Below are 26,725 nucleotides of genomic sequence, written 5' to 3'. Positions count from 1 at the left end.
CCAGGATCATGCAGTCACTTAGGGAAAGGGATGACCTGATTCAGTGCAGGGGCGGGTATCTAAGGGGAAGGCATAGAGTGGGGAGCCTCTCATGGGCAGGTATGGCTTCAGTGATAGAAGGCGGGGGAGAATCAGTGAAGCTCCTGTGGAGCAGATAGTGGGAATGATGGGGGGTGAGAGGGGACGACAACTGGGGAGCCATTTAGTGGTTTGGGTGACTTCAGCAGGAGCTTAAAGGAATCAAGGGCTTTCTTAGGGGAATGGGGTCAGGTGAGGATAAGGGGGTCTCATGATTCAACCAGTGAGAGTGGGGAGAAATGTGTTAAGAGAAGGGATTGAGGATGGTTCAGGGAGTGTTTTGGGGGAAGGATTAGGAAGTGCTTTGGGGGGAAGGATGGAGAAGTCAATTAGGGGCCCCGGTTGATCTCAGCTGGGTAGGGAGGAGCAGGGTGCAGAGAAGGGTGGGAAGCAGAGAAGACTGCGGGATTTGAAGGAGGGGTAAACATCAGAGAGCAGTACAGCCAGTGCTACAGAACAGCTGATGTGCAGTTTGCTTGTCTGTGTTGGTAACTATTGAAGCTTTATACTGATGTCAGGCAATTCTCTCCTCTTTTGTGTGTAGTCTGTTTAGGAATGAAGCACGTGAGGGTTGCTTTCCCTTTACTGGAAGTGGGAATTTGGGGGTGGGGGTCATCTCCCTGTAGGGAGTGTAGGATTTGTATGCACTGGGAAATGGGATGTAGTTTTACAGATTCTCACCCCCCCAGTGGCTATGCAAAACTATCTGCATATCGGTGCTCCCCGAATAGAAGAGCATCAAATTTAAATCTATCCTACAGTGTAATAAGCTGAGAGAAGACAGCATTTATAATGTGCTTCCACAAGGACCTGTAATTAAATGGGATCTCTTCTTCATCACTGTTCTTCTCCTTTTTAATCAGCATTGTTGCTTTTTATGCATGCTCTACTTCCCTCATCCCCACCCTGTTATTTTGTTCCTTCCTTATTCCGGCTGTTGTCTTAAATTGTGCACTGACCTTGTAATGAGAGGCACTCAGACAAACCCCCGTGCCATGGGGTTTGGAATGGGTGCAGGGTTCTGCCTACACACTTCTCATTGAGCCGCCTGGCATTTTGGATCATAAGCCCTTCAAGGCAGGGGCCGTGTTTTCTTATCAGTACTGCAAGGTGCCTAGCACCCTGTTGGGCTCTGTAAAACAATAAGCAATAATAAAAAGTATTCCTTTAGCTCCATGAATAAAATCCATTGATGCCAGTGTTCTAAATATAACATAAGAATGGCCAGACTGGGTCAGACCAAAAGTCCATCTAGCTCTGTATCCTGTCTTCCGACAGTGGCCAATACCTGGTGATTAAGAGGGAATGAACAGAACAGGTCATCATCAAGTGATCCATCCCCTGTTGCCCATTCCCAGCTTCTGGCAAACAGAGGCTAGGGCAGGGGTGGGCAAACTTTTTGGCCCGAGGGCCACATCGCAAAATAGAAATCGTATGGCGGGCCATGAATGCTCACAAAATTGGGGTTGGGATGCGGGAGGGGGTGCGGGCTGTGGGGTGGGGCTGGGGATGAGGAGTTTGGGATGTAGGAGGGTGCTCTGGGCTGGGACCGAGGGGTTCAGAGCGTGTGAGGGGGATCAGGGCTGGGGCAGAGATGCGGGAAGGGGTGCAAGTTCTGGCTGGGAGTGCAGGCTCTGCAGTGGGGTTGGGGATGAGAGGTTTGCGGTACAGGAGGGTGCTCCGGCTGGGATCGAGGGATTTGGAGAGCGGAAGGGGGATCAGGGCTTGGGCAGGGGGTTGGGGCATCAGGGGGTGCAGGCTCCAAGCGGCTCCCAGAAGCAGTGGCACGTCCCTTCTCCAGCTCTTATGCGGAGGCGCGGCCAGGCAGCTCTGCACGCTGCCCCATCTGCAGGCAGTGCCCCTGCAGCTCACATTGGAGCGCGTAGGAGCTGGAGCGGGGCCATGCCATGGCTTCCGGGAGCTGTGTGGTGTGCCCCCAACCCTGCACCCTGGTTGGAGCACCAGAGCGGGGCCGAGCCATGTGGTGCAGTCCTGACCCAGCATCCTGGCCGGAGCACCGGAGCGGGGCTGACCCTCATGGTGCGGCTCGCGGGCCGGCTTAAAACGGCTCACGGGCCGGATCCGGCCCACGGGCTGTAGTTTGCCCACCCCTGGGCTAGGGACACCATCCCTATCCATCCTGGCTAATAGTCATTGATGGACCTATCCTCTATGAACTTATCCAGTTCTTTTTTGAACCCTGTTACAGTCTTGGCCTTCACAACATCCTCTGGCAAAGAGTTCCACAGGTTGACTGTGCGTTGTGTGAAGAAATACTTCTTCTTGTTTGTTTTAAACCTGCTGCCTATTAATTTAATTTGAATCAAGCCTCCCATTGCCTGGTAAAGCAGGGTTATACAGTATCATCTTCATGGTACCCAGCAGCGAAATGCAGCCATTTCTGGGGTGAGATATGCAGCAGCTGTTTAGCAGTGCACTGGAACAGGACACAACAGTTTAGGACAGGAAGTGAGGAAGATTTTTACATCCAGTTGAAGCTGACAGTGGAATGTAGGCAAGAGGAATGTTTGAATTTAGTAAAGCTTGTTAAAACAAACAAAATACTAATAAAAATGTAGGATTTTTTAAAAATGTGTATTTTGTTTGTTTTATTACTTTTAAAAATGCCAATGTTTTGATTAAATTTTTCCATTTTCAAGTTTCAAGTTTTCAACCAGATCTAAAAATGCCTGAAATGCCATTTCAATGAAAATTTCCATCAAAATATTTTTTGGGGGATGGGATGGGATATTTTATCAAAAACTCAAAATATGGAAAATTTTGACCAGCTGGGGATTTTAGCCAGGACGCTAGGGTTAACTCCTCAACTTTTTAAAATAACATCCTGTGGCTTCCTTAATGACCATATATAATCAAAGTATTGGTATTCTGTTTCTCTTGAAAAAGACACCCCTCGCAACAGAATGCTTCCCAACACCGTGCTGTGGGTAAGATCCTCCACTCTGGCCTCTTTCCAATCGGTAAAAGGGCTGGAGTGGCGGAAGGAGGCTCTAAATGCTCTGCATCTGAGGATTGCTCTAGTAGAAGACCTGCAGAATACAGCTGTATGGCCTCTGGTGTAGGGGGCATGCTGGGGCTCATAGTGGGAGGGGCATTGGGGCAGGACCACATCATGCAGCACTGCAGAGATTCTGTCATAGGGCAGCTTGGGGGGCCGTCATAATTTCGACAGGCCCCCAAGGCTCTCTAAATTACATTGGGAGCTTCTGCACCCTCTGGAGCAGCCCTAGATTCGGCGGGTACGGAAGTGATTTAAAACCACCTTAATCCCACTTCCTCTTGGACTGTGAGGTCTGAGCTGTACCTCTTAAAGGTACAGCATAGATTACCCCCCTGGGGGGTTTGCTTTCTATTGACTCCTAGAAAAAGCAACATCCACCATTCAGGGTCACTGGGTTCCATTTGGTGGCCTGTGATGATACACAGGAGGTCAGAGTAGATGATGTAATGGTCTCTTCTGTGAAGAGTAAAGTGTCGGAAAGTGGTGTCTGCAGGGAATGCAGTGTTGGTATCTCCTGCTCCCCTATCACTAATAAGTATATATAAATATTTTTTGGAGTTTGGAAGGTGAAGTGGTTTGGAGAGGAAAGGGTTGCTCTCCTGTATTGGAAGACAGTGTTGTTGTGTTTTTTCCCCATTAATCTAGAATAAGCCTAGAGTTTTTGGGTGACCTATAATGTTAGGGTCACATCTCTTAAATGAATGCAGAGTGCGATGTGGCTTAATCAGAATGTGGAAATGGATGAGGCTGTCCCTGTTCATAGGTGCCTCATTTTCTGTCTCTAGCAGCATAGAATCTGAATGGGGCCAGCATGTTTCCTTTTTAGACACTTGAATTTGATGGGGTCTCTTGCTTATATGCATTTGGTGGGAGCTGATGTTCAGAGGCTTGTGAAATGTGACGGATGTTTGACTGGACGATGGTACGTAGTGGGTTGTCTCTGTTGATAAGGGTCTCTGTTTATTGAGCTATTGGATGTGACAGCAGGGTCTCTATGGTATGAAATGTGAGGGAGGGTCTTTGTTGATATGGGTGTGAAATGGGGATTGTGGGGAAGAGGTCTCTCTAGGGAAATGGAGCTAGAATATAATTAGAGGAGTCTGTTTATAGCAGAAGCCCCAGTTCTGGGGCATGACAAAAGTCACACAACTCAGGGCTGGCTGCAGACACAGATTTCACCAGTTTCCCTGTTTATCTCCTTGTCTTTCCTCTGCTCTGTGCCGCTTGCCTCAAACATACCCCTGGAAATCCCACAAGTTTGGGCTGTTCTCATGAAATATGTGGCATTTAGGCTTCTTCTGTGGCTGGAAAGATCCTTGTGCTGCTGGTTGCATTTCAGCATTTGCCACTCCTGGTCCTGAAAATGATAGATAATTCTCTTGAACCTGAAACAAAGTCCAGTTCGAGATTCTGGCCGTCCTTATCTAAAACTCGTTACTCAGCCATGTATCTAAAGAGTCCATCCAGTTCTCATAAATGCAGTTTGGTTTTTGAATATCTCAAGAGATAAGGCTCTCTGCCAATTCCCTTGGGAGTCCCATGGATGCTCATCGCATAAACAGCTGTCTTCCTGGAATATCATAGAAATTCGAGATGGAGAAGACATAGTTCACTTAGGCCACTCCTTGCCGTTCATTTCCTAGTGCTTAGTCCTGTCTACGTTGTTAATATTCCAAGCACTTGGTTCCCAGCCTGGGGCCTGCAGTCCACCAATAATTTATGAAACACTGGTTTGTGATCTGCAGAGATGTCGGGTCATCTGGTGCTGTGCCTCCTTGTTCCCAGCTGTTACATTACATTAAAGAATGCTTAACAGCACCTTAAATAACCTCTCTGATATTACTTGCCCATAAAGGCAGTTGATGTAGTCTCCCCAGGAATGTTATGCAATCCCAAATGGGAGGACAGCTGGTCCATGGGGAAACTTATTTAGGAAGATGAGTGTCCTACGCAACGGAGGTTCTAGCTCTTCCACTGGGAGGTTTTGTTCCAGTCTCATGCATCTTGTTGTGTTGATACTTAGCCTCAATCTCCCCCGCCCCCTTTTCTTAGTGTGAACCTATCCTTCTTAATTCTGGGAAGGGGTTCTTCACATGCAAATTCCCTGGGTGTCACGTTGGGGACTATGGGTGGAGCTCTGTGTTACTTTGCTGAGGTGTAGGTTATGCTGCCCTGAGTACCTTCAGCTCCCTTTGTGCCATTAGGGAGAGCTAATTAGTCCCTTTTTGTGCAGTCTCCTGGCAGAGGTAGCTGACCTCTTGTTAATCCTGGATTAAGTTCTTACTAAGAACTGGCTCTTTGTGTGTTCCAGTTAAGATGGTTACACTTTGTTCCTGAAGAACAATCTCTCTCTCTCTCCCCCCCCCCCTCCACCCAGTGCCTTTGAGCAAATGATTGCCTGCCCGTTCTTCCCCCGCTACTGTGGGAACCCACAAGCATTTGGCAGCTGCAGTGTCTCATGCCATGAAAAATGCCATTGTCAGTTCAGAGCACCCAGAAGGGGGTGCTTGATCTGACACCTGTCTGAGCGCCTGCTCTCTGCAGTGCCTGCTCTCTGCACCTGCAGTGGTGAGAGGGCTGAGCCTTGGCAAAACATCTCTTTGCCCACAAGATTTTGAGAGCCTGCCCTGTGCATCAGGGTGGGAGCGGACGCAGAGCCTGTGAAAAAGTACAAGGTTCCAAGGCCTAGAGCCTGTTTATGTATGAGAGAGGGGTCAGAGCACATTCCATGCACTGAACAGGAACTAGTAAGCAGAATTCTGTGCCCTGATGAGAGAGTGGAGCCTGTACAATGTTCGGTGTTATGGAGGGAACAGAATCCATGATCTGGTGGGCAGATGGATTCCATAACATGCAGCAGGAAAGGAGCAGATTCTGTGCCCTGGTGAGTGGGCAGTATTATGAACTCGGGAGAAAGCTGAGCCTGTTCTGTGCCCTGGGACTAAGGCACATATTATACACAGGAAGAAAGCTGGGCCCATTCCATGCATCTGATGTGGAACAGGCACCATTTCATATTCCTAGAGGGAAAGAGAGAGCCTGTACTATGGTCTTCAGACTGGGCAAAGCCTGCCCTGGATACTAGAAAGGGTGTTGGGCCTGTTCCGTCAATTGGGAAAAGGCTAGAACCTGTGTAATATTCTGAGTTGGGACAGAGGCATTTTTATGCGCTGGGGCAGAGGTGGGAAAACTACGGCCTGCGGGACCCTCCTGCCCGGCCCCTGAGCTCCTGGCCCGGGAGGCTAGCCTCCTACCCCTCCCCCGCAGCCTCAGCTCACTGTGCCACCGTGGCGACAAACTCTTGCTGGGCAGCACAGCTGCAGAGCCGCGGCCTGACCCGGTGCTCTGTGCTGCGCGGTGGCGTGGCTGGCTCCAGCCGGGCAGCACGGCTGCCTGTCCTGGTCCTCTGGGCGGTGTGGTTGTAGTGCCTCCAGGCAGCGCAGTAAGGGGGCAGGGAGCCGGGGGGTTGGATAGAGGGCAGGGGAGTTCGGGGTGGTGGTCAGAGGGCGGGGGTGTGGATAAGGGTCGGGGCGGTCAGAGGGTGAGGAACAGGGGGGTTGAATGGGGGCAGGGGTTCCGGTGGCTGTGAGGAAGAAGGGGTGGTTGGATGAGGCAGGGGTCCTGGGGTGGGGGGGAGGGGGGCAGTCAGGAATGAGAGGATGGGGTGGCAGGGGGAGAGGGGTCCGGCGGCGGTCAGGGGACAGGGAGCGGGGGGTGGTGGATGGGGCAGGAGTCCTGGAGGGGCAGTTAGGGGTCAAGAAGCGGGGGGGGGGGGTCAGTCGGGGACCGGGCCACACCTGGCTGTTTGGGGAGGCACAGCCTCCCCTAACTCGGCCCTCCATACAATTTCGGAAACCCGATGTGGCCCTCAGGCCAAAAAGTTTGCCCACCCCTGCGCTGGGGAGTGGGACAGAATCTTCCTGGACTCTCTTAACTCTTTTGGTTTTAAAATTGCTTGTTTCATGGATTGGGGAACAGGTTGATCCAGCTCTGTACACCAGGGAGCAGGTAGTCTGGATAGCAGGAGTTGTGTGTGTCAGGGTTAGGGTCAGCTACTTTTGGGTTTCTGCCTCTTAAAGGCGTACTTGCTGGGGTTTCCCTCCCACTCTTGGGTGGAGTCTGGCATGAAGAAGCCTTGGATTCTTCCTTCCGTATTCCACAAATGCATCATTTGACAACTTTCTTTGAATTCTCTCTTCTTTGCCCACGTCACATTCACAAGCTGTTACTAAATGTGCTGTGCATGCCTGATCATTTACTTCTACATATTGTAGTTGGAGGCAGATAGTGTGGGTGGCTCTGGAGACAAGTTTACTTTATAGAGGCTAGTAAAAGTTTAACCTCCCAGGGCTGAGAGTTTGGATTTAATAGCAGGGTCTAGTGGATAGAGTTGGGATGCTACGATTCTCTTTCAGCCTCTGCCACTGAGATGCTTTGTGATTTGGTCCAGACTATCCCTCCATCCATGCTTCAGTTTCCCCATTTGAAATGGGAATTATGAGACCTACCTATTGTAAAGCCATTTGGACACCCTCACATGAAAAAAATGCTATCTGTGTGCAAAGTGTTAATACTATCCAGATGATCTGCAACTCCTGAGAATGCAAAACTGGGCTAGAGATCCCTTGAAGATGCGCCCTCTCATGAGATTTCTGACATGTCTCCTTTGGGTGAAGGCCAGAAACAGAAGTGGGGGGGAAAATCCAAAGACATTAAACATTTAAAATAGGTCCTGTTCAGAAATTGGACAAAGAGACAGAGGGCAAAAGGAGGTTCTTCTTTGTTTCCAATTCAGATCATTCATTCCTCATGGAGATTTTATAGGCAAGCTTTTTAAATCCCAATGTCCATTTTTATGCTTCAGATATGCCCTGTGTGAAGAGGGTAGAAATGTCCCTGTTTAATACAAAGTTTGTCTTCAGCACCAGCAGTATCTTTATAGACCCAAATGTACCGTTACTGGACTGCCTCCCGCAAATCCATCATCAGCCTCGGACTTTAATTACCTGGACAGGTGCGTCATTTCCCATCACCTGAGATGTGCAATATTAATGAGTAAGCTTATATTACAGCTGGGTCTGAGACAGCAGAACAGAAGCCAGCGCCAGCAGCCTGAATGCCTGACTTCAGCAGGCAGCGGTGGTGCAGTCATGCATCAGGGTAAGCACTAAGCAGCGTGCCAGAGAAGTGCCCACCCTGTATAAAACATCCTCAAAGCAGGTCTGCATTACCTGAGTACCCCTGCTGTGAGTGTTTTTCTCCTTTCCAGAGGATTAATTAATTATGTGGTACTGTCACTCCCCCAGTTAGTGCTAGGGTTTGGGGACACTTCATACTATGTTTACGCTCAGCATTCAAGACCCTATCCCTACAGCATTAAATATCTAGTCCTAACGCTAGTTCTCAACCCTGAACCGTAGCTCTAGTCCTACAACCTGCACGTAACACTAATCTGCTCACATTGTCTGGTCACTATGAAATCCTTGACACAAAGCCTTGACTATGCTACAACCTATGACATAATCCAGTCCTGCCCTGTTCCAAAACCTTGTGTCCTGTAGTCTAACTCTTATCTTCAGGTTGCATTGTGGCCATCACCTTAGACACTGTCCGTGGGTCATGCTAAACGCTGAACCTGGCCCAGCATCTCTACCCTCGCCCTAACCTTAGGGCTTAAATTATTAAATTCTTAAGTGATACAGCTAAATAGAATCCTAAATCTAGCTAATTTTGTCCTTGCTAAAGATGGGTATGACTTGAGCCACAAAATTTGTATCCAGGTTTGGGTTTCAAACCCCCCAGAATCAGAACTATGTGGAGCTAGAGTTTTTCTTTGATCCATTATAGAGAGCTATATTCCAAACCTTCCTAGAGTTTTGGGCTTTTCAGATCCAAGGTTAGGATTTGGGCCTGTCTCCACTCTTTATTCTTTGATTTCAAGCGCTGCATGTTGATCTTTCTAGGATTGAGGTCTTGAGCCTCAAAAAGGCGAGGTCCTAACTGAGGAAGCATTGATCGTTGAAGGTGGAAGTTTCCAGAATCATAAAATGCAAGGGTAGGCACAAACCAATTCAGATAAAATAAGAATTCCCCAGCACTTAAACCAAGCTTGAACTGATACTTTTAGTTTTAGGTTGCAAAAAGTTTTTGAATAATTCCCCCACTCCCCATGATTACTTTTCATTCTGCAGAGTCCCCTGCACTTCCTGGTTCCAGACTAGTACCACCAAAATACCATGAGAGATGCTGTCTTCACAATATTTCTAACCTGAACGCTAGCAGGAAGAGACTGAAATGTAATGAGAGAGCTTGTTGTTGTGAGAGTGCCAGCCAAATTTTGCAGGTCTCATAAGGGTTGGGAAAGCATCTGAGATTCTGGGTTCTTTGAACTATCAAATATTTTGATCTTTACACATCACTAGAAATAAGTCTGAGTTGAATGAACTTTTTTTTTATTTAAAATCACTTTTTATTTTCACAACTCCCATCTGGGGCTGGAAATACAAGTGCCCAATTTTATTAGACACAAGTAGTTTGGTAGCCGAACTTTTCTCTGTACCCTGAAAGGTTTGTCGTTCACCCATCACAATTTGGGTCAAAGCTCTCCCTACCTTGTGTATTATTCTAAACAGAACTAAATTAATGACAGTTAAGATTGCATCAGGATGGGCACAAATCCTTGAAAGCATGAAAGTAACAAGTTAAGGGGAAAGTGTTACTGCTTGCCATCTTCACGTTGCCTAGAGTGCTCTTGATGACACACTCCAAAAGGCATTCACTTCATCTCCAGTACACAGTAGAAGACCATATGTACCTTGATTTCATCTAACTCACTCTATCATGAAAAACCTTGCTGGTGACCTCACATTCCCTTGTATCAGCAGATTGACACATTTAATTGTCACGCCGTCCGTTCATTGAGAAAATAATTCTGCTATAGTACATTGAGGCCACCATTAAAGTTTTACATGATGAGCCCTAATTTGACCGGAGGAGGGAGGTACATGAATGTGGGGCTTTTATGGGGGAGACTATGGCTCTGGCCAGACAGTTCCAGCAGTGAGTGAGTGAGGAGATGAGCTAATGCATGTCCAAAGTATTGTCAAGCTGTAATATCTTGACCCCATTTTGTGTGCCACCACTGCAAGATACCGTGGCTAATCCAGAATGCTCTGAATCGCTTCTACTGAAAATATTGTATATCCCTTGCTCACGGAACATGGCTCTTCATTGCTCAGTAGTGGCAACACCACATGTTGAGGTTTATGAGTCTGCTCCTGGCTTTGTCCTAATGGTCCTAGTCCTTTTGCCAAAGCAGAAGCAGCTCATGCTTCTGAATCAGTGGTTTTCAACCTGTGGTCCATGGACCCTTGGGGTTCCACAGACTATGCCTAAGAGTTCCAAAGGGGTCCGTACCGCCATTCAAAAATTTTTAGGGGTCTGCAAATGAAAAAAGGTTGAAAATCACTGCTCTAAATGCAAACGTCCAGGGCTCATTTCCCTGTGATTGACTCAAGTAACGGCATCATCACATATCATTTAGCCACTAGAGGGGGACAAAACCACATATACTTTGTTAGCATGGATTACCCACTCCTCTGGGCAGAAAAACTCATTCCAACTGTCAGGGGTTTGTAGATATTCAAATCCCCAAATGTGTCTGCAGGGGTTCAATCTGAGAACTCTGGCTCGAACAGCATGAACCTCTAGTACAGCCTAAATTAACAGGTTCATTAGCTCAAAGGTAAGAGCAGACTCTTTAAATCAAATCTGTGGTCTAGCCCCTAAATAGGGGGAGGAGGGAGGGATTGAGATTCAGTGTGTTAGGGTAGATTACAGTTGCATCCTCTAGGGTGCAGTAATAGTAAGCAGTATGTCTGCAACACTGCATCCTCCTAAACGCACTATTATTGTGTTGCTATAACTCCTATGCTGTCGTCATATCTTATGTCATGATACCTCTTACGTGGACATTCAAAAACAGTCACTTTAAAAACCTAATTATTCATACAAAATGTGTTGCAACTTTTCACACACATCCTTTCCAACGAGGCATGGCAGTGACTCTCACACATTTTATTTCACACCTCAGACTGCTCTACTACGTATTCAAAAGGGGTTATACAAAAGCATTGGACACCAAAAAAATGTTGGCCATTTGGTGCTTTTTGAAATAATTGTAAACACGTTTTTGTTTTGTTTTTTGTTTGTTTTGTTTTGGAGGGGAGAGGATGTCGGTCCCCCTGCCTCCAGTAATGCTCTAGAAAATTCAAGCAGTTTATAAACTACTGTAAACATTTGAAATTACATCTCTAACTCAAAATAGGTTTTATAGAACGCTTTCACCCCATTAAAATGAAAATCTACATGCAACCTTAACTATGGTGGCACTATGGTTCCACCCTGTTTTTGTACCTGGAGAGAGAGAGATACTGCAGTATTACTGTTTAGTATTGTTATTTGTATTGTGGAAGTACTTAAGCACCACCATGAAGAACCCCATTGTGCTTTTTATTATTGATTTATACAGTTGCCAGAAGTGTACCAGGCACTTCACAGAAGGGAAAAAATATTAAGATATGGTCCAATAAATTAAAGTCTTAGGGCTCTGCTTCTGCATTGCATTATGCTCTGTGGAGTCCCTTTGATTTAAATGGGGCTGCATGTTGGTGCAAGGTCAGCCCGTGCACAAAGAATTGCAGGACTGGGACCTAAAGCCTCATTCTGTGGATGGATCCTTAGGCTTGTACCCTGTCCCGGGGAACGTCAGTGCAATTCCACATGGTGGGAAAGTTCTGTCCTTTATGGATCCTTTGCACAGATGGTGGCTAAATTCAGATATTACCGGATAAGGTGAAGTGACTCACAATGTTGCCAGCTCTTACAATTGTTATCATGTCTTATGTTATTTGGTGCTTCTCTCAAAGTCCGAGCACTTGTAGTCCTGTAATCACATGAGAATCTCAGTTTCCCTTTTTGTCTTCATGAAAGTTTCTGGCCCTCACATGGTTGCATAGACAAGCTTGAAAACATGATCTGGGTGGACCATGAAGTTCAAATACCAGAAGACAAATAAAAAGAAATCCCAGTTTGTTTTTTTTAAATAAAATCTTCCGATTTTTAAGCCAATCTCATGAGATTTGGGGCTCTGACTCATGATGTTTGGATTCTTGGGATTGGCAGTACTGTACTACAAACAATAGGGAGGGTAAGGTGTAATTCATGAGCTAAATCGCAGCAATAACATACCAAAGCTACTCAGCGTAGCAATGTGAACATTTTGATAGTATGAGACAAGCGTGTGCATGTGTGTATATATATGGGCAAGACTATTATTTGTCAGCTCTTGGAGGCAAGGATTGTGCCTACTTTTCTGTTTAGGAAACTGCTTCGCATATTGAAGATGCTACTGACAACCAGTAAACAGTGTGTATTGTTAATGTACAATGTTTAACAATAAACTGCTGGAAAATAATTGAAGATGGCTGAGGGGTAAGATTCATTTTAGTGTTTACTCCTGTGGTGGGCCTCAGGGCTTCTCTGCAATGATGTCGCTATTCAGGAATAACTGTCTTGGAATTACTATTCCTGAATAATTTGTGTGTCGGCACTCTTATTCTGAGTTCCTTTTTGCTGAATTAGTTAAATCCAGTTTGGAAGTGAACTAAAATAAGCCAGAAAAAGGTGTATGGATATTCCATGTATAATGGAAATGTTTGCCTAAAGTTAAAAGAAGACAATGCTACTAATCTGCATTTTCAAGTTAAAATTCCCTACAGTATTTGCAGCCCAGACATTAGTGGATTGTGGGGTGGCCCAATCCTGCCAGGTACTGAGCACTTTTGCTGGGTTTTGAGCATCTTCCACTCCCAGTAATTTTGACTAGAGTTGATGGTGTTTAGCACCTTGAGGGATCAGCCCCTTCCTGCATTTGGAAGTGAAAGGTGTAAATGATTATAAACAAAAGAGAAACTGACCCACCCCAGTCATGGTGGGGAGTGAGTAAAATGCAACAAAAGGAAGCTAAGAACCCAAAGTCATACCTGTATAAGCTAAGATGTGAATTTAAACTGCCGTCGTTATACGGACATAACCCCTTTCTTGGACCCTCTGAAAGGACTTGTCTACGCTTGCGAGTTATTTCAGATTAAGGTTGGGATTGACTTGAAAGCGTAATAACTATTATAATTAATTTTGCTGTGTAGACAAGCCCTTTTTCATATAAGAGGGCCTTTTTTGGGGTTTAGTTTATGTTGCTTTGAAAGGGGTGGGGTTAAGATAAACTGAAAAAACCTCCCATGAGCTTAGATGCTGGGGGATAGGCTGGTATGACTGTTGTTTAACTATACTGGTATAATAGCTAAAACTTCCCTGTTAGATAGACAAGCCCTGGGTGGTGTAAAAGTCAGATAGGTTTTGAACGTTCTCCCATTAGTTTTATAGTCTGAAGTAGTGGTGATGAGAGGAGCAGGTAGGGATATACAGATGCTCCCCGACTTACGCAATCGTTCCATTCCAGGAAGCCTTGCGTAACTCGAATTTTGTGTAAGTCGGAAACGTATACCCGAACGTTACGCCAAAAAAAACCCCCAACCCTCCTATTTCTAGCTTACAAAACTTTTCCCGTAAGCACGAATTTGCGTAAGTAGTGTCTTGCGTAACCCGAGGAGTGTCTGTATGGCTATAATATATATCTAGGAGAGAGACAAGATGGGTGAGGTAATAGCTTTTATTGGACCAACTTCTGTTGGTGAAAGACAAGCTTTGGAGCATCCACAGAGTATATTTAGTGTGTGCGCATGCATAGGGTTTTTAACGGGGAGGTGTCCCTGCAAACCCCCCTGTAAGCTTCATCTTGGCTGGACGACACTCTCTGAGGTTCAGGGGAGCGTTGTATAAAACCAGAGCCCTGGCAGCGCACCATTCAGGACAGACGTGAATAATTGAGGAGGCTGACTGCACCAAAGGGGTTGCATTATGTAAACCGACCAGCAGCCAGCCAGCAGACTCTGTGCGTGTGTGTGGATGTGTGCGTGCGTGTGAGAGCGAGCAAGCAGCTGTGTGTGAGACACCCTGACAGGGAGAGAGGCAGAGCGCCCTCCATACATACAGCCCAACAATAGATAGATATATAAAATAACCAAAAAGCCCACATCGCTGGGGTGGTGGGGGAGGGGGAGAAACGGAGCTATGCCAGGGACCCCAGAGCTCTGCAGCGCTGCAGACAGAGGGGGCTCGCTCAGCCACTGAGCCCCCACCCACCTCTTTCTTTAGAGAAGGGCTTTGAAATGGTCCAGGAGGTGAGTACCCTCCCCCCACACACCACTGCATGAATGAATGAATTCCTAGCGGCTCTGCGCTGTGCTACGGTCCCCAATGGCTACCAGGTTAGTGCTCCTCTCCTCTTCATTCTGCTGATGCTTGTGCGTCTCTCTCTGCCCCTCTGTGTGTGGTGCGCTCTGTTTGCAGCGTATGTGGATGGGGGAGAGACTTTCTGGGCGCTGTGGGCTTGCACGGGATTGCTGGGGGTGGAGGAAGAAATCTCCTGCCTGAACATACGCTTTCCAGGCAGATTAAATCTGGAGTCCATGTTGGTTGCTGCTGCTCGTCTCTCTTCGGTGGGAGATTAGCAGCGAGTGTGACATCATGTTGCAGAGATGCTTTGTTTTTCCCTCTTGTTGGGGTAATCCCCCCACCCCCTGCAGTGGAATTGCTGAAGCAGTGATTTCAGTTGCTGAAAATGACACGATCAGTCGGATCCTGCCAACCCTCCCTTTCCTTTCTCCCAGCCCCCGTCCCCCTGCTCCAGCTCTCAGAAAGGAGGCTGCTGCTGGTCTAAACATCTGGGAGGATTGAGAGAGGTAGAAGGGGACCCAAGACAGAGAGATGGTTGAATTAGCAATGCGTCATGGAGCAGCAGCCAGAGCTGCTGCAGGGATGTGTGTGTACCCATGTGCTCCCTGGCTACAACACACGCACACTCTCTGTCTCCTCTTTGCATTCCATCCTCCCCTGTTTATATATTTGCAATGATGGGGGAAGGCAGTGTGTGTATAGTATTACTTTAAAGGCCAGGGTCCGCACAGGTGGCTTGTGTCTGATAGGGGGATGATAGGGAAGCAGGACTGAATGTACTGTCAGTGTTTAGCAATAGTGGGACACTTACAAATCCTCTGCCCTGAGAAAAATTATTTGCTTTTCCGTAATCAGCTGGTTGATAATATAGCCCTTTCTGTCGCAGAAATTGCTCTGTTCTTTAACAGAGACAGACATACACTGTGTGAGCCAAATGCATCTCTGGGGTAAGTCCTTTTAACTGAGTGAGTTACACTGGAGCTGGCGACTTTTTGGCGTCCAGCAATATGAAATTAAGCAAAGGAAACTTAATGCTGAATTTTAGGAATAATTTTGTGCCAGGCTGGGAAATGTTCTGTCAAGGGAAGTGCCAGTCCCCCCCAGCTGCCTGACTCGTTTAAAACTAAAGCTGAACAAAGCAAGAGAGAATATGCTGTGTCAAAAACAATCCTGCACCAGTCCCCAATGGGGGGTGGCCTGTGCATGACCTAATAGGTGTTTTCACCTCTGCCGGATTCCATGTGTCTGCACTGCTGGCTTCTGACACTGGGCAGCCCCTTAACCTGGCTTTTTGTTAACATTTACCTTGGGAGTGTTGCTTTGCCAGGCAGGGTGTGTGTGGGGGACGGGGGACTGGAATATTGATATTTCCAGGACAGTAAATTGGAGCAGCATCAGGTGACCAGCAGAGGAAATCGATTTGATCCCCATTAACCAGCTCTGAAGATCACAGCATCTTCCATTAGCCTATGAAAGACGATCCATATGAGCAGCAGGTACTGAGTGGGAGGATGTCAGCCTCTTGCTTCATCTTCCTGTCCTGTGAAAGACAATCTCCCTATCCACCCCCGCGTTGTCACTAGCATGATGTGGCATGAGGCGCCTTTAGGCATTCATCAATCTGTTACCAATCCCTCCCCCCGCCAGAAGAATGCAATGTGTCCAGGAAGACTCTAGCATTGCTAGGTTCATCCCCCTCCCCCGATTACGGTTTTCTCCTTGTTGGGGGAACGTTGCGGGAGGGGGAGTGGGATGGGAAGCAAGGGTACCTGGTCATTCACCTTATGTGGTCATACTGTTACCACTGTGAGGTGTACGTACAGGTCTCCGTCCAAAGAACAACATTGTTATTTAGCATTGAATTGGATTTTTGTGGCAACTCCTCCATATACCTACTCATGAATATTGCTGTAGGGACAGTATCGCCTGTTCCAAGCATTGAAAAATCAAGTCAGCCTTTCGTGCCCCCCACAGCGCCCCGCTTCCCCCAACCATGAGATGAAAAATAAAATTTGGGTTTCTGTTTATTTGTCTTTTGCTTTTATAACCTTTAGGGTGCACTCTGGTTGCAATTTTTATCCACAACCCGGATAGCTAGAAATATATTTTTTTTTCTTTTTAATGAAAGCTGCAATTCTCCTGTAAGCCCAGGGACCCCAGGTTTCTGGGCCTTTCAGAAAAGTACCAAATATTCTGAGACTCACGATAAAACCACAAGAGCTGTCAACTCTGTAGTGGGGACACAGGGAGCACAAGTTCAGTCCAAATTCATATCCCAGTTAGTTTCACTTCATCCTTATTAAGTAATAGACATTGAGTTCAGTGCCCCTGCCTGAGTGGGGCCTGTTCAGTGGAGAACTTAGAAACCAATAACCTGTCTGCTAAGCACATCTCTGAAGAAGTTTGACAGACAAATTTCCCTCCACTGTTGATGCATCACATTATGTGCGGGTGGGTGGTTTGCCTCACTCTACCACAGACATGGCTGTATTTCAGTAGTGGGGATGGGATTTTCAGTAAATAATGTGTGAAGTGCTTTGTGCTCCTTCAGGGTGAACAGTGCTTGATAGAAATATGATTTTTGTGTTGACAATATCATTAATGGAGGCTGGGTGTACAAGTCACCATCCTACTTCACGCTGCTACCAGATTGTTGCTGGTGCTTTGAAAGCATCTCCCATCTCTTCCCTGCGATCTCCAGAAGTATTGCTAGCCACTGTGGGCTGGGAACGGGGGAGGAAGTAGTGCTCTGTTTCAAACACAGCAAGATGGGAATTTCCTTGAGAGATCCGACTTTTCATCCACCAGGTCTGATGTTTTGCCTCTAGCAGTGACCAATATCAGAGCATTCACAGGAAATCAATGGCATTATTAAGAATACATTTGACTGACTGTGCAATGCTGTGAGTGGGTGGAGGGCAAATTCCTTCTTGACACCTGCAGTGAACCTTGAAGCATGAAATTTGATTAATCTTATCTTGTGCCTATGTAAATATGTTGTAGAATTTCATACAGAATGAAAACCTTTCCAATAGAAATGTTAAACCAACTTCTAGCATTCTATGACCAGGATCTAATTCTCTGTTTAAGTCCATAGGGTTGTTTAAAAATTCTGTCAAAAGGATCCCACACTCTGATAGGTTTATAGAGAGATGCTCATAGAATGCTGTGTAATTTATGTACAACCCTATTGGTTTCACCCTGTTAAATTTATATGATTTCCCCCAAAGGGTAGTCTGTATAACAGCAATATATTGCTACTAGACACGGGTGACTGGGAAGCTCGGCGATAGGTTGAAGGTATATATAGAGATTTTCATTCTTAGGTTTCCACTCTGAAGCCAAACCAGATTGGGAGTGACCAAAAGTTACCATCATCTGATGGCTGTTTGGTAGCCTGCATGAAATGAGTTAGTGAGTCTCAACCCTGTTTCCACTGGACACGAGTCCATATCACAGAAAAGCCACCTTCAGAGATGGCACTATTATCCGCCTTGTTGACAGTTTCTGCAGGGAAGCTGCAGAGAGTAACTCTGATCTTACCACTGGAGGTGGTACCTTCAAGTCAGGGTTGAGGCACATTGGTGATGGTGTAGTTTATGCTGCTGCTCCCAGTACACTCTCTGCTTTGTGTGTAGATAGATGACTTCAATTTGAGGGTTGCCAATCTGTTAAGTTTCAGCTGTACTGAAATTCTTTGCCCGTGTATACATAAAGCATTGATCCTTGCCCCATTCAAGTGTTAGACACAAGCCTGGGCTCAGTCACTGCTAAGCTGGTTATATAATAAGTATTCTTTCATCCATAGACCCCGCCCCCCCAAAGCACTTTCCAAATATGTGCAAGTATATCTTCCATTCTATAGACATAGATACCAAGGCACAGAGAGGTAACTGAGGGTGACACACAGAATGAGTGCCAGAGTTGGGAATACAACTCAAGTTTCATGACTCCTTGTCCAAGGCCCTTCCCATTGGGCCATGCTGTCTCACGTATATACTGTGTGGAGCACCAGATTCCTTCACTAGCCTCTAATCACTGAGCAATATCCTCAATTTCAGTTCTGCCAAGTGAGTTCAGCTCATGGAGACTGGGGGTTAGGGAATCTCCTGCGTAAACTGTGAGTAGCAAAAATAGGTGAACTTCAGAAAGTTCAGGGGATTGGCAAAGTATATGCAGCTTGGTTTCAGATCTGAATTATCCCAAATCTCTTTGGTGTGTAAAGCTGGGCAGGAAATCTTGTGAGATCTCAAGAGATCTCTGCTCCCTCTTGGGTCAGAAATGCTGAGAACAACCTCACTCAGAAGAATCACAGAAGTGTAGGGCTGGAAGGGACCTTGAGTTCCTCTCGTCCATCTCCCTGAGCTAAGGCTGAGCTAAGTATACTTGACAAATGTTTGTCTAACCTGTATGTGGCACTTCTCACTTGGATAGAATCCAGGAGGGCAGAGATGGAGTAAAAATGAAAAGCGGGGAGGGGGGAAGGCCAGGGAATGGAAGGGGAAGTAGCGAAGTATTTTGGAATCTCTCACAAGTTTCCGTTTGAATTTAGTTTGAATTTGAGCAGTGCTTTTCATTGCTTCATATTTCATTCCGACTGGCTCACTTATCTATGAGTAGATGACAGAAACCTAGATAGGTGGCATGTTCTACCCATGTCAAAGTAGAAAGTGGAGGAAACAATTTATAACAAGGGTCCACGTCTAACTTTTGAACATGGAACTAACTTTTAATTTATTCATTGACCAGATGCTTCTCTCTTTACACATTCCTAGTCCATAAAGAGGTATTGCTTTGACATTAGCCTTTCTGAATGGCCCCAAGGTACTATAATTTCATGTTCTCTTTATTATTGTATTTTTATTTTTTGTAGCACCAATTGTAGGCTTGATCCAATGCTTAATTTCAGGTGTGTCAATGGAACTACACAAGCACTTGAAACTCAGTACCTTGCAGGATCAAGCCCAGTGTGCTCAGCACTGTACAATATTTCCAAATAACCATGGTTCCCTGCCATGAAGAGCTTACAGTCTAGCAGACAGGACAAACTGGGGGAGCCAGAGGTAGGGACAGTAGGTTCAGTGTGTTTGTTCTTTAAAATTTAAACTAAGTTTTATACTTTCTTGAGCGATGTGCGGATGAAGTCGATATTAAAATATTCTCTTATTTGTGAGGATAGGATACTGTTAGTTCTCCCAAGATGAGCGGGTTGGGCTGGGTCAAGGCTTAGCTGGGAGACCTCTTAGGAACACCAGGTGCTACAGGAAGTGGTGTTGGTTATTCAGTAGGCGGCGGTCTTCCTTTTCAGTAATGACGAGTGACCCCAATGTTGCTCGAGAGCATTGTGTGGCTGAAGTTGCCATTTTTTCAAATGAGACGTTTTGGACATTAAAAAATAATTTCTTGGCACTGTTTGCAATGTAATGATCACCATCCTGGATAAATTCTAGTTCACGTTCTTCATCTGGCAGGTTCAAATCGATTTAATATTCTTCACTTCCTCTCTTAAACAATTGGGTATTGTAACTTAAAATAATACTATGATATTTTACAGTAATAGCTCAAAATGCTGCAATATCATAGTCATAAGATGTATTGTTTTGGGCCATTGCTGCAGAATACTGTTTTAAGGGTAGTGTTGGTATGGGCTGTTAAATGGTTTCTTTTTAACCCAGAGGTGGCTTCATTTTAGTGACATGTGGTGTGATTTCAGTATATTTTAGGATAGCCAAACTCATTTTGCCTATTTCCAAGACCACTTGAACATCCTGGGTTCAAAATTAGTCAGAAAACTCAATCAAAACCAGAGGTTCTGCTTGAGTTACCCCCGGAGGACAAGAGGGGTGGTACTGAGGGTCTCTCTATTGCTCAAAGGGATGCAAGCATACCTCTAGAACATGGATGTCACTTGTAAACATTCACAAACACTGCTGTTCAGTGTATTCTCCACTTGTCCATGGATACAAACCTTTCCAGACAATCTTCCAGTAGAAGGTGGTTTTTTGTCTCATCATCTGTGTTGTCAAATTCATTCTTAGTGTCATTTCATTTAATGGGCTTCAGTGGAGTTACACAAGGGTTGAATGTGACCAGTTAACTTCTCTATATGCTATGTAATGAGGATAGACTGTTTTCTTTTCCCACTACTTGGATGCAGGGCCTGATTCTGTGCTATGTTAAACCAGGTTACAGGCAGTCACTCCATTGACTTGAGAGCAGGTGGGAGCAGAAATTCTCCCTCTCTCTCTAGCCATCCCCTCGTTATTAGTTTATTATTTGTTTTGTAGTAGTGCCTTGAAGCCCCGGCTATGGACCGGGACCCAATTGTGTTAGGCACTGTACAGACACAGAATGTAAAGATGTTCCCTGACCCATGTATCTCATAAAGGGACTTGGCTTCTTCTCTGGCTGGATCACTTTTGTTCTGTCACCTAGTGTGATCTACAGCAACTTCTCAAGACCACCTTGTAGAGGCATCTGAGGGTCTGAACGGACTCTGGTCAGCGAGATCTGTAAAGCATTATTTATTATTATATTTTTCAAAGTGGGTCAATCCATTTTGGCATTTGAAGCATGGACTCCCGGTTCTATTGCAGGCCTTGGTCACTATGGAAACAACAAAAAGCGTTCGTCATGGCTGTTCCTTGGGTCAGATTCAAAACTCTGGGAGTGAACAGGAGCAGCGGAGAGTTTTTCAGGGGCTGAAGTGGGGGGGAGGTGAGTGAGGACAGGGCTTCGCACTTGTGTAATGTGTGTGTTGTTCTTGTCCTCTTTGTGCTTGAATAGAAAGGCTGAATAAACAGACTCTTCGCACACATTATGTGAACTCCAGCAGAGCTCTCCATGTCAGGAATGGGATAGTCACTCTTGTCCAATGATCAGGTGATAACACTAGCAGCCAGAATCTCCTGAGTCCTAGTCCCCACTCTGCCACTGACTCAGTGTAGGGCCTTGGAGAAGTCCATCTCTCTCTCATTTTCCCTGTCTGTGCAGTAGTGATAATCCTAACAGAGATGCTGTGCAAACTGATTGGATTTATGTTTTGTAAAGCGCTTTGAAGATGGTAAATGTTCTGGACTAGTTTCTGCTCTCAAAAGCACCATTTGAAAACTAGGCAGACGCTGTATGTGTCTGTCTGTCTATTTTCGTGCATATGTTTGTATCTATAAGTTGGAGTTCGGGCAAAACCTTTGTTACAACCTTTAAAAGAGGCTGCCTCAGTCTGGGTTTAATTACAAAACTGAAACTCTGGACAGTTCGGGCAAAAGGGTCTCCAACTTTGTGGCAAACCTGAGCTGAATTCCACATATACATGGAGGTCTTGTTTTGAGCTAATCAGGGCTGTTTTATGCTTTCCAGTGGAAACCAGGCAAGGTTAAATGTTCTTTCATAGTTTTAAGCTAAAACCAAGCAAAACTTTGATTGGATTTCTCTCTATGTTTTGGAGTTTTGTTTGAAGCTGGAACTCAAAGTGAAACTTGTGAACCTTTGAACTCACTCAAACTGAAACTGGTGAGAAAAGTTTGCACAAACCTTACAAAGAAAGTCAATGAGTTTCATGCAGCTGTAGTAGGGATGAGTGAACCAGATCAGACAGATTTAGTATCGTATCTTGGGGACATGCATTTCAAGTTCCTGACCTGAGTTCTGGAGCAAACTAAACAAGAGACTTCCCTCAGAGAATCCATCCTAGATTTTATGTTGCGCCCAGTGCATGCCAGAGACGGGACTTGAGAAGTTGATGCAGTGCTATGGAACACTTATGCAGTGCAGATGCTATCAGTAGAGCTCAACATCTGAGGTACCTCATTATCAAGTTTCAGTACCTTGATTTAAGGTAACCCCTAGTAACCCCAGAACACAACATTTAGAACCATCCTGAACTTTCATCCAAACTTTAAGTGGACATAAACATTTCTGATAAACTGCTGCATGTTTGTACAGTGCCTAGCACAGTGAGGTGGCCTGGTTCATGACCGGGGATCTTAGGCACACTGCAGTGCTTCTACTAATTTAAAACACTGCACCGTGGCACATCCTTTGTTCAGCCTGGAGAGGTAGCATTCATGCCAAAAATACTATGAAAATGTCAATTCTAACTGAACCAGCTGGGATCTTGCAAAGAGCCTGTTGCTTTCATGGGCTTTCTAGGTTAAAGAGGTCCAGACAATATCTCATAAGCCAGATAAATAATTAAGCCTTTGCAGGTGAGGGTGGGTGTGGGTGTTACGCACATCTCCTTTTGCTCAATCCTTTGTTTTAATGACCTTATTTCTAGTATAGTCCTGATGGATTAAACCTTTGGAAGTTTCCCTATGTTGCAAGTGTATTTAGGTTTCTGAATACCTGAGCAGTGGCCAGATAGAACAGGACGTGGTAGAGAACAGAGCATTCAGAACCATGTGGCAACCCTGGACTGCAGTCATGCTCCAGAGAGGTTTCCTGAACATTGTCCATTATTAATTGTTTAGGACAGCAGTACTGCATAAAATTCCAGCAACCTATGTGTGTTTTTTGGCTGGAGGTTAGAGCAGGGTGTCAGGATTCCTGTGTTTTTTTCATGTCTGTCCAACTAGCTTGTTGTGTGATGTTGGGCATGTTCGTTAATCTGTCTCTTCCTCAGTTTTTCCTTTTGTAAAATGAAGATGCTTCAGAAAAGCATTTGCGATTTCACAGATCTGAGTGAATAATTTACAGTGAATAATTTATATAACTTCTCTTCCTTCTCACAGAATATCTGTGAACACATCTTAGTTTCCTCCAGTATATTTGTGATTTGCATGGATTTTTCACACTTTATACTCTCTGAATTGACTCATAGACTTTAAGGTCAGAAGGGACCATCGTGATTGTCTAGTTTGACTTCCTGCACATTGCAGGACACAGAACCTTGCCCACCCACTCCTGCATCAGTCCAGGTCCGTCATAAATTGCAACATGCAGAGTTGAGCGGGTGGTGCGCAAAGGGTATTCACCCAGGCTCTGCACGGAAGCTAGGCCTCATGTTCATCAGTAAGGTAGAAGTTGACAGTCTAGAATACCCGTCTCGAAAGTCTGAAAGTAGCAGTGTTGACGCTTGTAATACTGACAGGGCCTTTGGGCTGTTAGTGAAATGGACATAACCTCTAGTGTTGGTCTCACAAAAGGCAGAGTGAATACCTGGTGTGGCATCTGAGGAGTCCAGCAGGAGAGCAGGTGTTAGGTGATGGTGTTAGGACTGGTGAGAAACAATTCCTCCCGATCCAGGTTAGGTCTTGGAGTTTTGGTTTCTTGAGCAATGACTTAGAATTGATGGTTTCCAAATATTAGGTCAACATGTCTAATGGGAAACTGACTAGGGAAAAATGGAACCTCCTACTCTTAAGTACATGGCGAATGCTCAGAAACATAAATACAGGTAGATTACAGAATGGGGATGTGGTACAGCTTTACTGTGTCAGTACACCACTGCAATGGGGAAGGGGGTGAAAGAAGAAAGAAATTCCAAGATCATATGGTGAGTGGGTCTTTGCTCTAGTGACATAAATAACCAGATGCTTTGTGGGGGCACTCCATTGTATAGACCTGGCTTGAGAAAGTCCCCAACAATACTTTGGACCAGATCAATTTTAGAACCAGAGCCAAGATTTTAAAAAGTGACGAGTGATTTTGGTCACCAAACTTCTTAAGGGGGGCCTGATTTGGAGAAATTGCTAAGCACCTGCCCCCTGAAAATTTAACCCCTTTGATGCGTCTCATGTTGAATACTCGCAAACTGAAGCCACCAACCTCTCTAGTCATTTCTGAAAATTTAGGTCCAGACTCTTCTTGGCCATAGTTATGTTTTTTTCCTCCACCATTGTTCTTTTCCACTGGTGGAAGCATGGCCCTCTGTTAACATTATTCAAAAAGCTTAGGAAGCAGATTGGGCTGGGGCGCAATTTACACATTGCACTGACATTGGGTTGGGGTCACATGTGAATGGAACAAAGTTATAATCACCCTGATTCATAGGCAAGGGAGGCTGGGGCGGGGAGAGTCATGCATGACCACAGAGACAGTGAGCTACGGGGGCAGATGAGGGCTTCCAGCCTCATTTCTTTTTTTCTCTGTGGTACATCCCACAGCAGCCACCTTTACACGTGGTTTGAAGCAAGGAATCCTGGCTGCATGGGGCCATCCTACAGTCTAGGATACTGTCACCCTCCAGGAGTTGAGACAGTCTTCAGTGCAGTTCTTCTTAGCTGAATCAGTTAGATTTTGTGGATTGCCTTTGGGGAGGATGGGTTTCTCAACAATAAAAACAAACAAAGAGGGAGAGTAAGAAAGAAAAGCAAATGGGGAAATCAGCAGCTGGTCAAGTGTTTGTCACATATCTCCCTGATTCTTAAGCACAAACTTGAGTCTCTCCACATTGGATAGAACAAAGGATGAGTCCATTCTTTAATGGGTTCTTTCTTTTCCACACTCCTATTTCTTTCTCTGTTTTTCTCTTGCTCCATTAATGTGTCTGTCTGTATTCTTCTGTCCTCCTACATGCTCTCTGGCCAGTCATATCCCATAAGGGGCTTTACAGAGGAGCTGATTGACATTGCAGACAGTTCAAGTGGGAAAGCTGAGGTTTTAGTTTGCCCTTATGTATGTGAAAATGAAAGTGTTTCACAGAGTTCCAAGGTGAAAGCCCAGAAATTTACTGTTTGCTCAGTCTTGTGCTTCTGCTAGTGAACAATAGGTGTAGAGTGCTGCCATGGCAATACACATTTCCTGATCTCCGGTGATGGTAGGATAACCTTTCCCTGTATTTATCATCTCATTATTTTTAAGATAATCCATGATTTTTGAACAACTGGGGTTGGCAATACTGTTTTACTTCCATCTCTATAATTGTGGGTCATAGTAAGGGGAATAATCTCTGTATAATGTAGCTGTCTGAATTACTCATCGGAAATACATTATCCAACAAATTTAGCCCTTTATTTCTGTCCATAAACCAACCCTGATTTCTGCAATTGTATTTATAGGTAATTTCACCGTATAATTTACATGCACAAAGTTCAGCCTGTGGGTTGTTAATGAACCGTTCACTGTTCTTTACTTATGGTATACTGTTCGTCATGTAAGTCATATAGCACTGTTTCAGCTTCCTGATTGGATAACTTGAGCTTTTTAAAAAGAAGAATAATTACCAGTAAAGAATGAATAATGAACAGCAAATGTCTTTGTTGTTAAACAAATACCCCTGTTTGCCTGTGCATACTGATATTCATAGAAAGAAAAGACATCCCCCAGATGTCCGTATGAAGAAAACCACACTATGCTGGATAATTTTTATTGGGCAAAAAATTCCAAATGTTTGTGAAATGGAAATAATAAGAGGCATGAATGGGATCAAACTCAGAATTCAAATGGATATTTGTGTATGGTGGTTTTGCAGTGTTCGACCAGATCTGTTGTGTAAGAATGGCCAGAATATGCCCAAAGTTAGGTCTGGTCTCCACTTAAAGCTTTTGCCGGCTTAGCTATTTCAGTGAAGGGGTGTGATTTATTTATTTATTTTTACTGATGTTGCTGGGCTGGCAAAAGTCCCAGTGTAGATGCAGTTATGCCAGCAAAAAAGTCCTTTTGCTAGTTTGCTTGGGGAACTGGTATAAGCGGTGTCTATATTAGGGAGGTTTGTTAGGAGAGTTAAATCAGCAAGCCCTTTCTAGTGTAGGCAATAATTTAGGGACCTGATGCCATATTTAGGCACCTAAATAGCTGGCCTGTTTTGAAGAGAAGCTGTGTACCTGCCACTTCTAGTAACCTCACTGAGAACTGTGAGTGCTCAGCATCTTTTGAAAATCAGACCATTTGCTTAGGAGCCTAAGTGCTTGTCTATAAGGAAAGTTTTATGTTATACCAGTATAGGTGTACAGCTGTAGTTATACTGGTATGAACCCTCAGGGTAGATACTTTCATTCTGGAATTAGGGTGGCTTTTTCAGTTTAGCTTAAACCCCTTCCCGAATGACACAAGCTAAACCAAACAAAAAAGGCCCTCTTACACTAGAATAAGTGTGTCCACACAGGACGTTACAGCTGTAACTGTATTGGTTTATAGTCACACTTTAGCTTATAATGGTATGTTTCCTATGTAGACAAGTCCTAAAGTTGGCTTTAGGTGTCTAGATTCAGGAAGCCAAGTGTGGAAAGTTTGGCCAGAGCGCATACAGAGGAGCCGCATGGCACTACCTCCCCTTGTCCCAACTTAAACGTGCTGTGGATAAAATAGCTGTTCTTTGCTTCAGCTCTT

The 26,725-nt window shown here is 45.2% G+C and overlaps 1 protein-coding gene across 10 annotated transcripts in view; it reads left to right on the top strand.

Annotated features, from left to right (window-relative positions):
* GRAMD1B (GRAM domain containing 1B) overlaps positions 1 to 26,725 on the top strand; it is a 159,713-nt gene that overhangs the window by 69,222 nt on the left and 63,766 nt on the right. Inside the window, exon 1 of one of the 10 annotated variants that reach the window (XM_074936710.1) lies at positions 14,373 to 14,487. The exons of 8 other annotated variants lie outside the window; for them this stretch is intronic. In XM_074936710.1, coding sequence (XP_074792811.1) covers positions 14,477 to 14,487 — 11 coding nt within the window. In that variant the 5' untranslated portion in view covers positions 14,373 to 14,476. Of the gene's footprint in view, positions 1 to 14,372; positions 14,488 to 26,725 lie in introns of those variants that run through there. One more of the 10 variants, XM_074936711.1, reaches the window with a different exon arrangement.

The sequence above is a fragment of the Natator depressus genome, chromosome 22 (genome assembly GCF_965152275.1).
Source record: "Natator depressus isolate rNatDep1 chromosome 22, rNatDep2.hap1, whole genome shotgun sequence".
In the NCBI taxonomy this organism is placed as follows: domain Eukaryota; kingdom Metazoa; phylum Chordata; order Testudines; family Cheloniidae; genus Natator; species Natator depressus.
The sequence above is the reverse complement of the archived record's forward strand: the minus strand, read 5'-3'. Positions and strand labels throughout refer to the sequence as shown.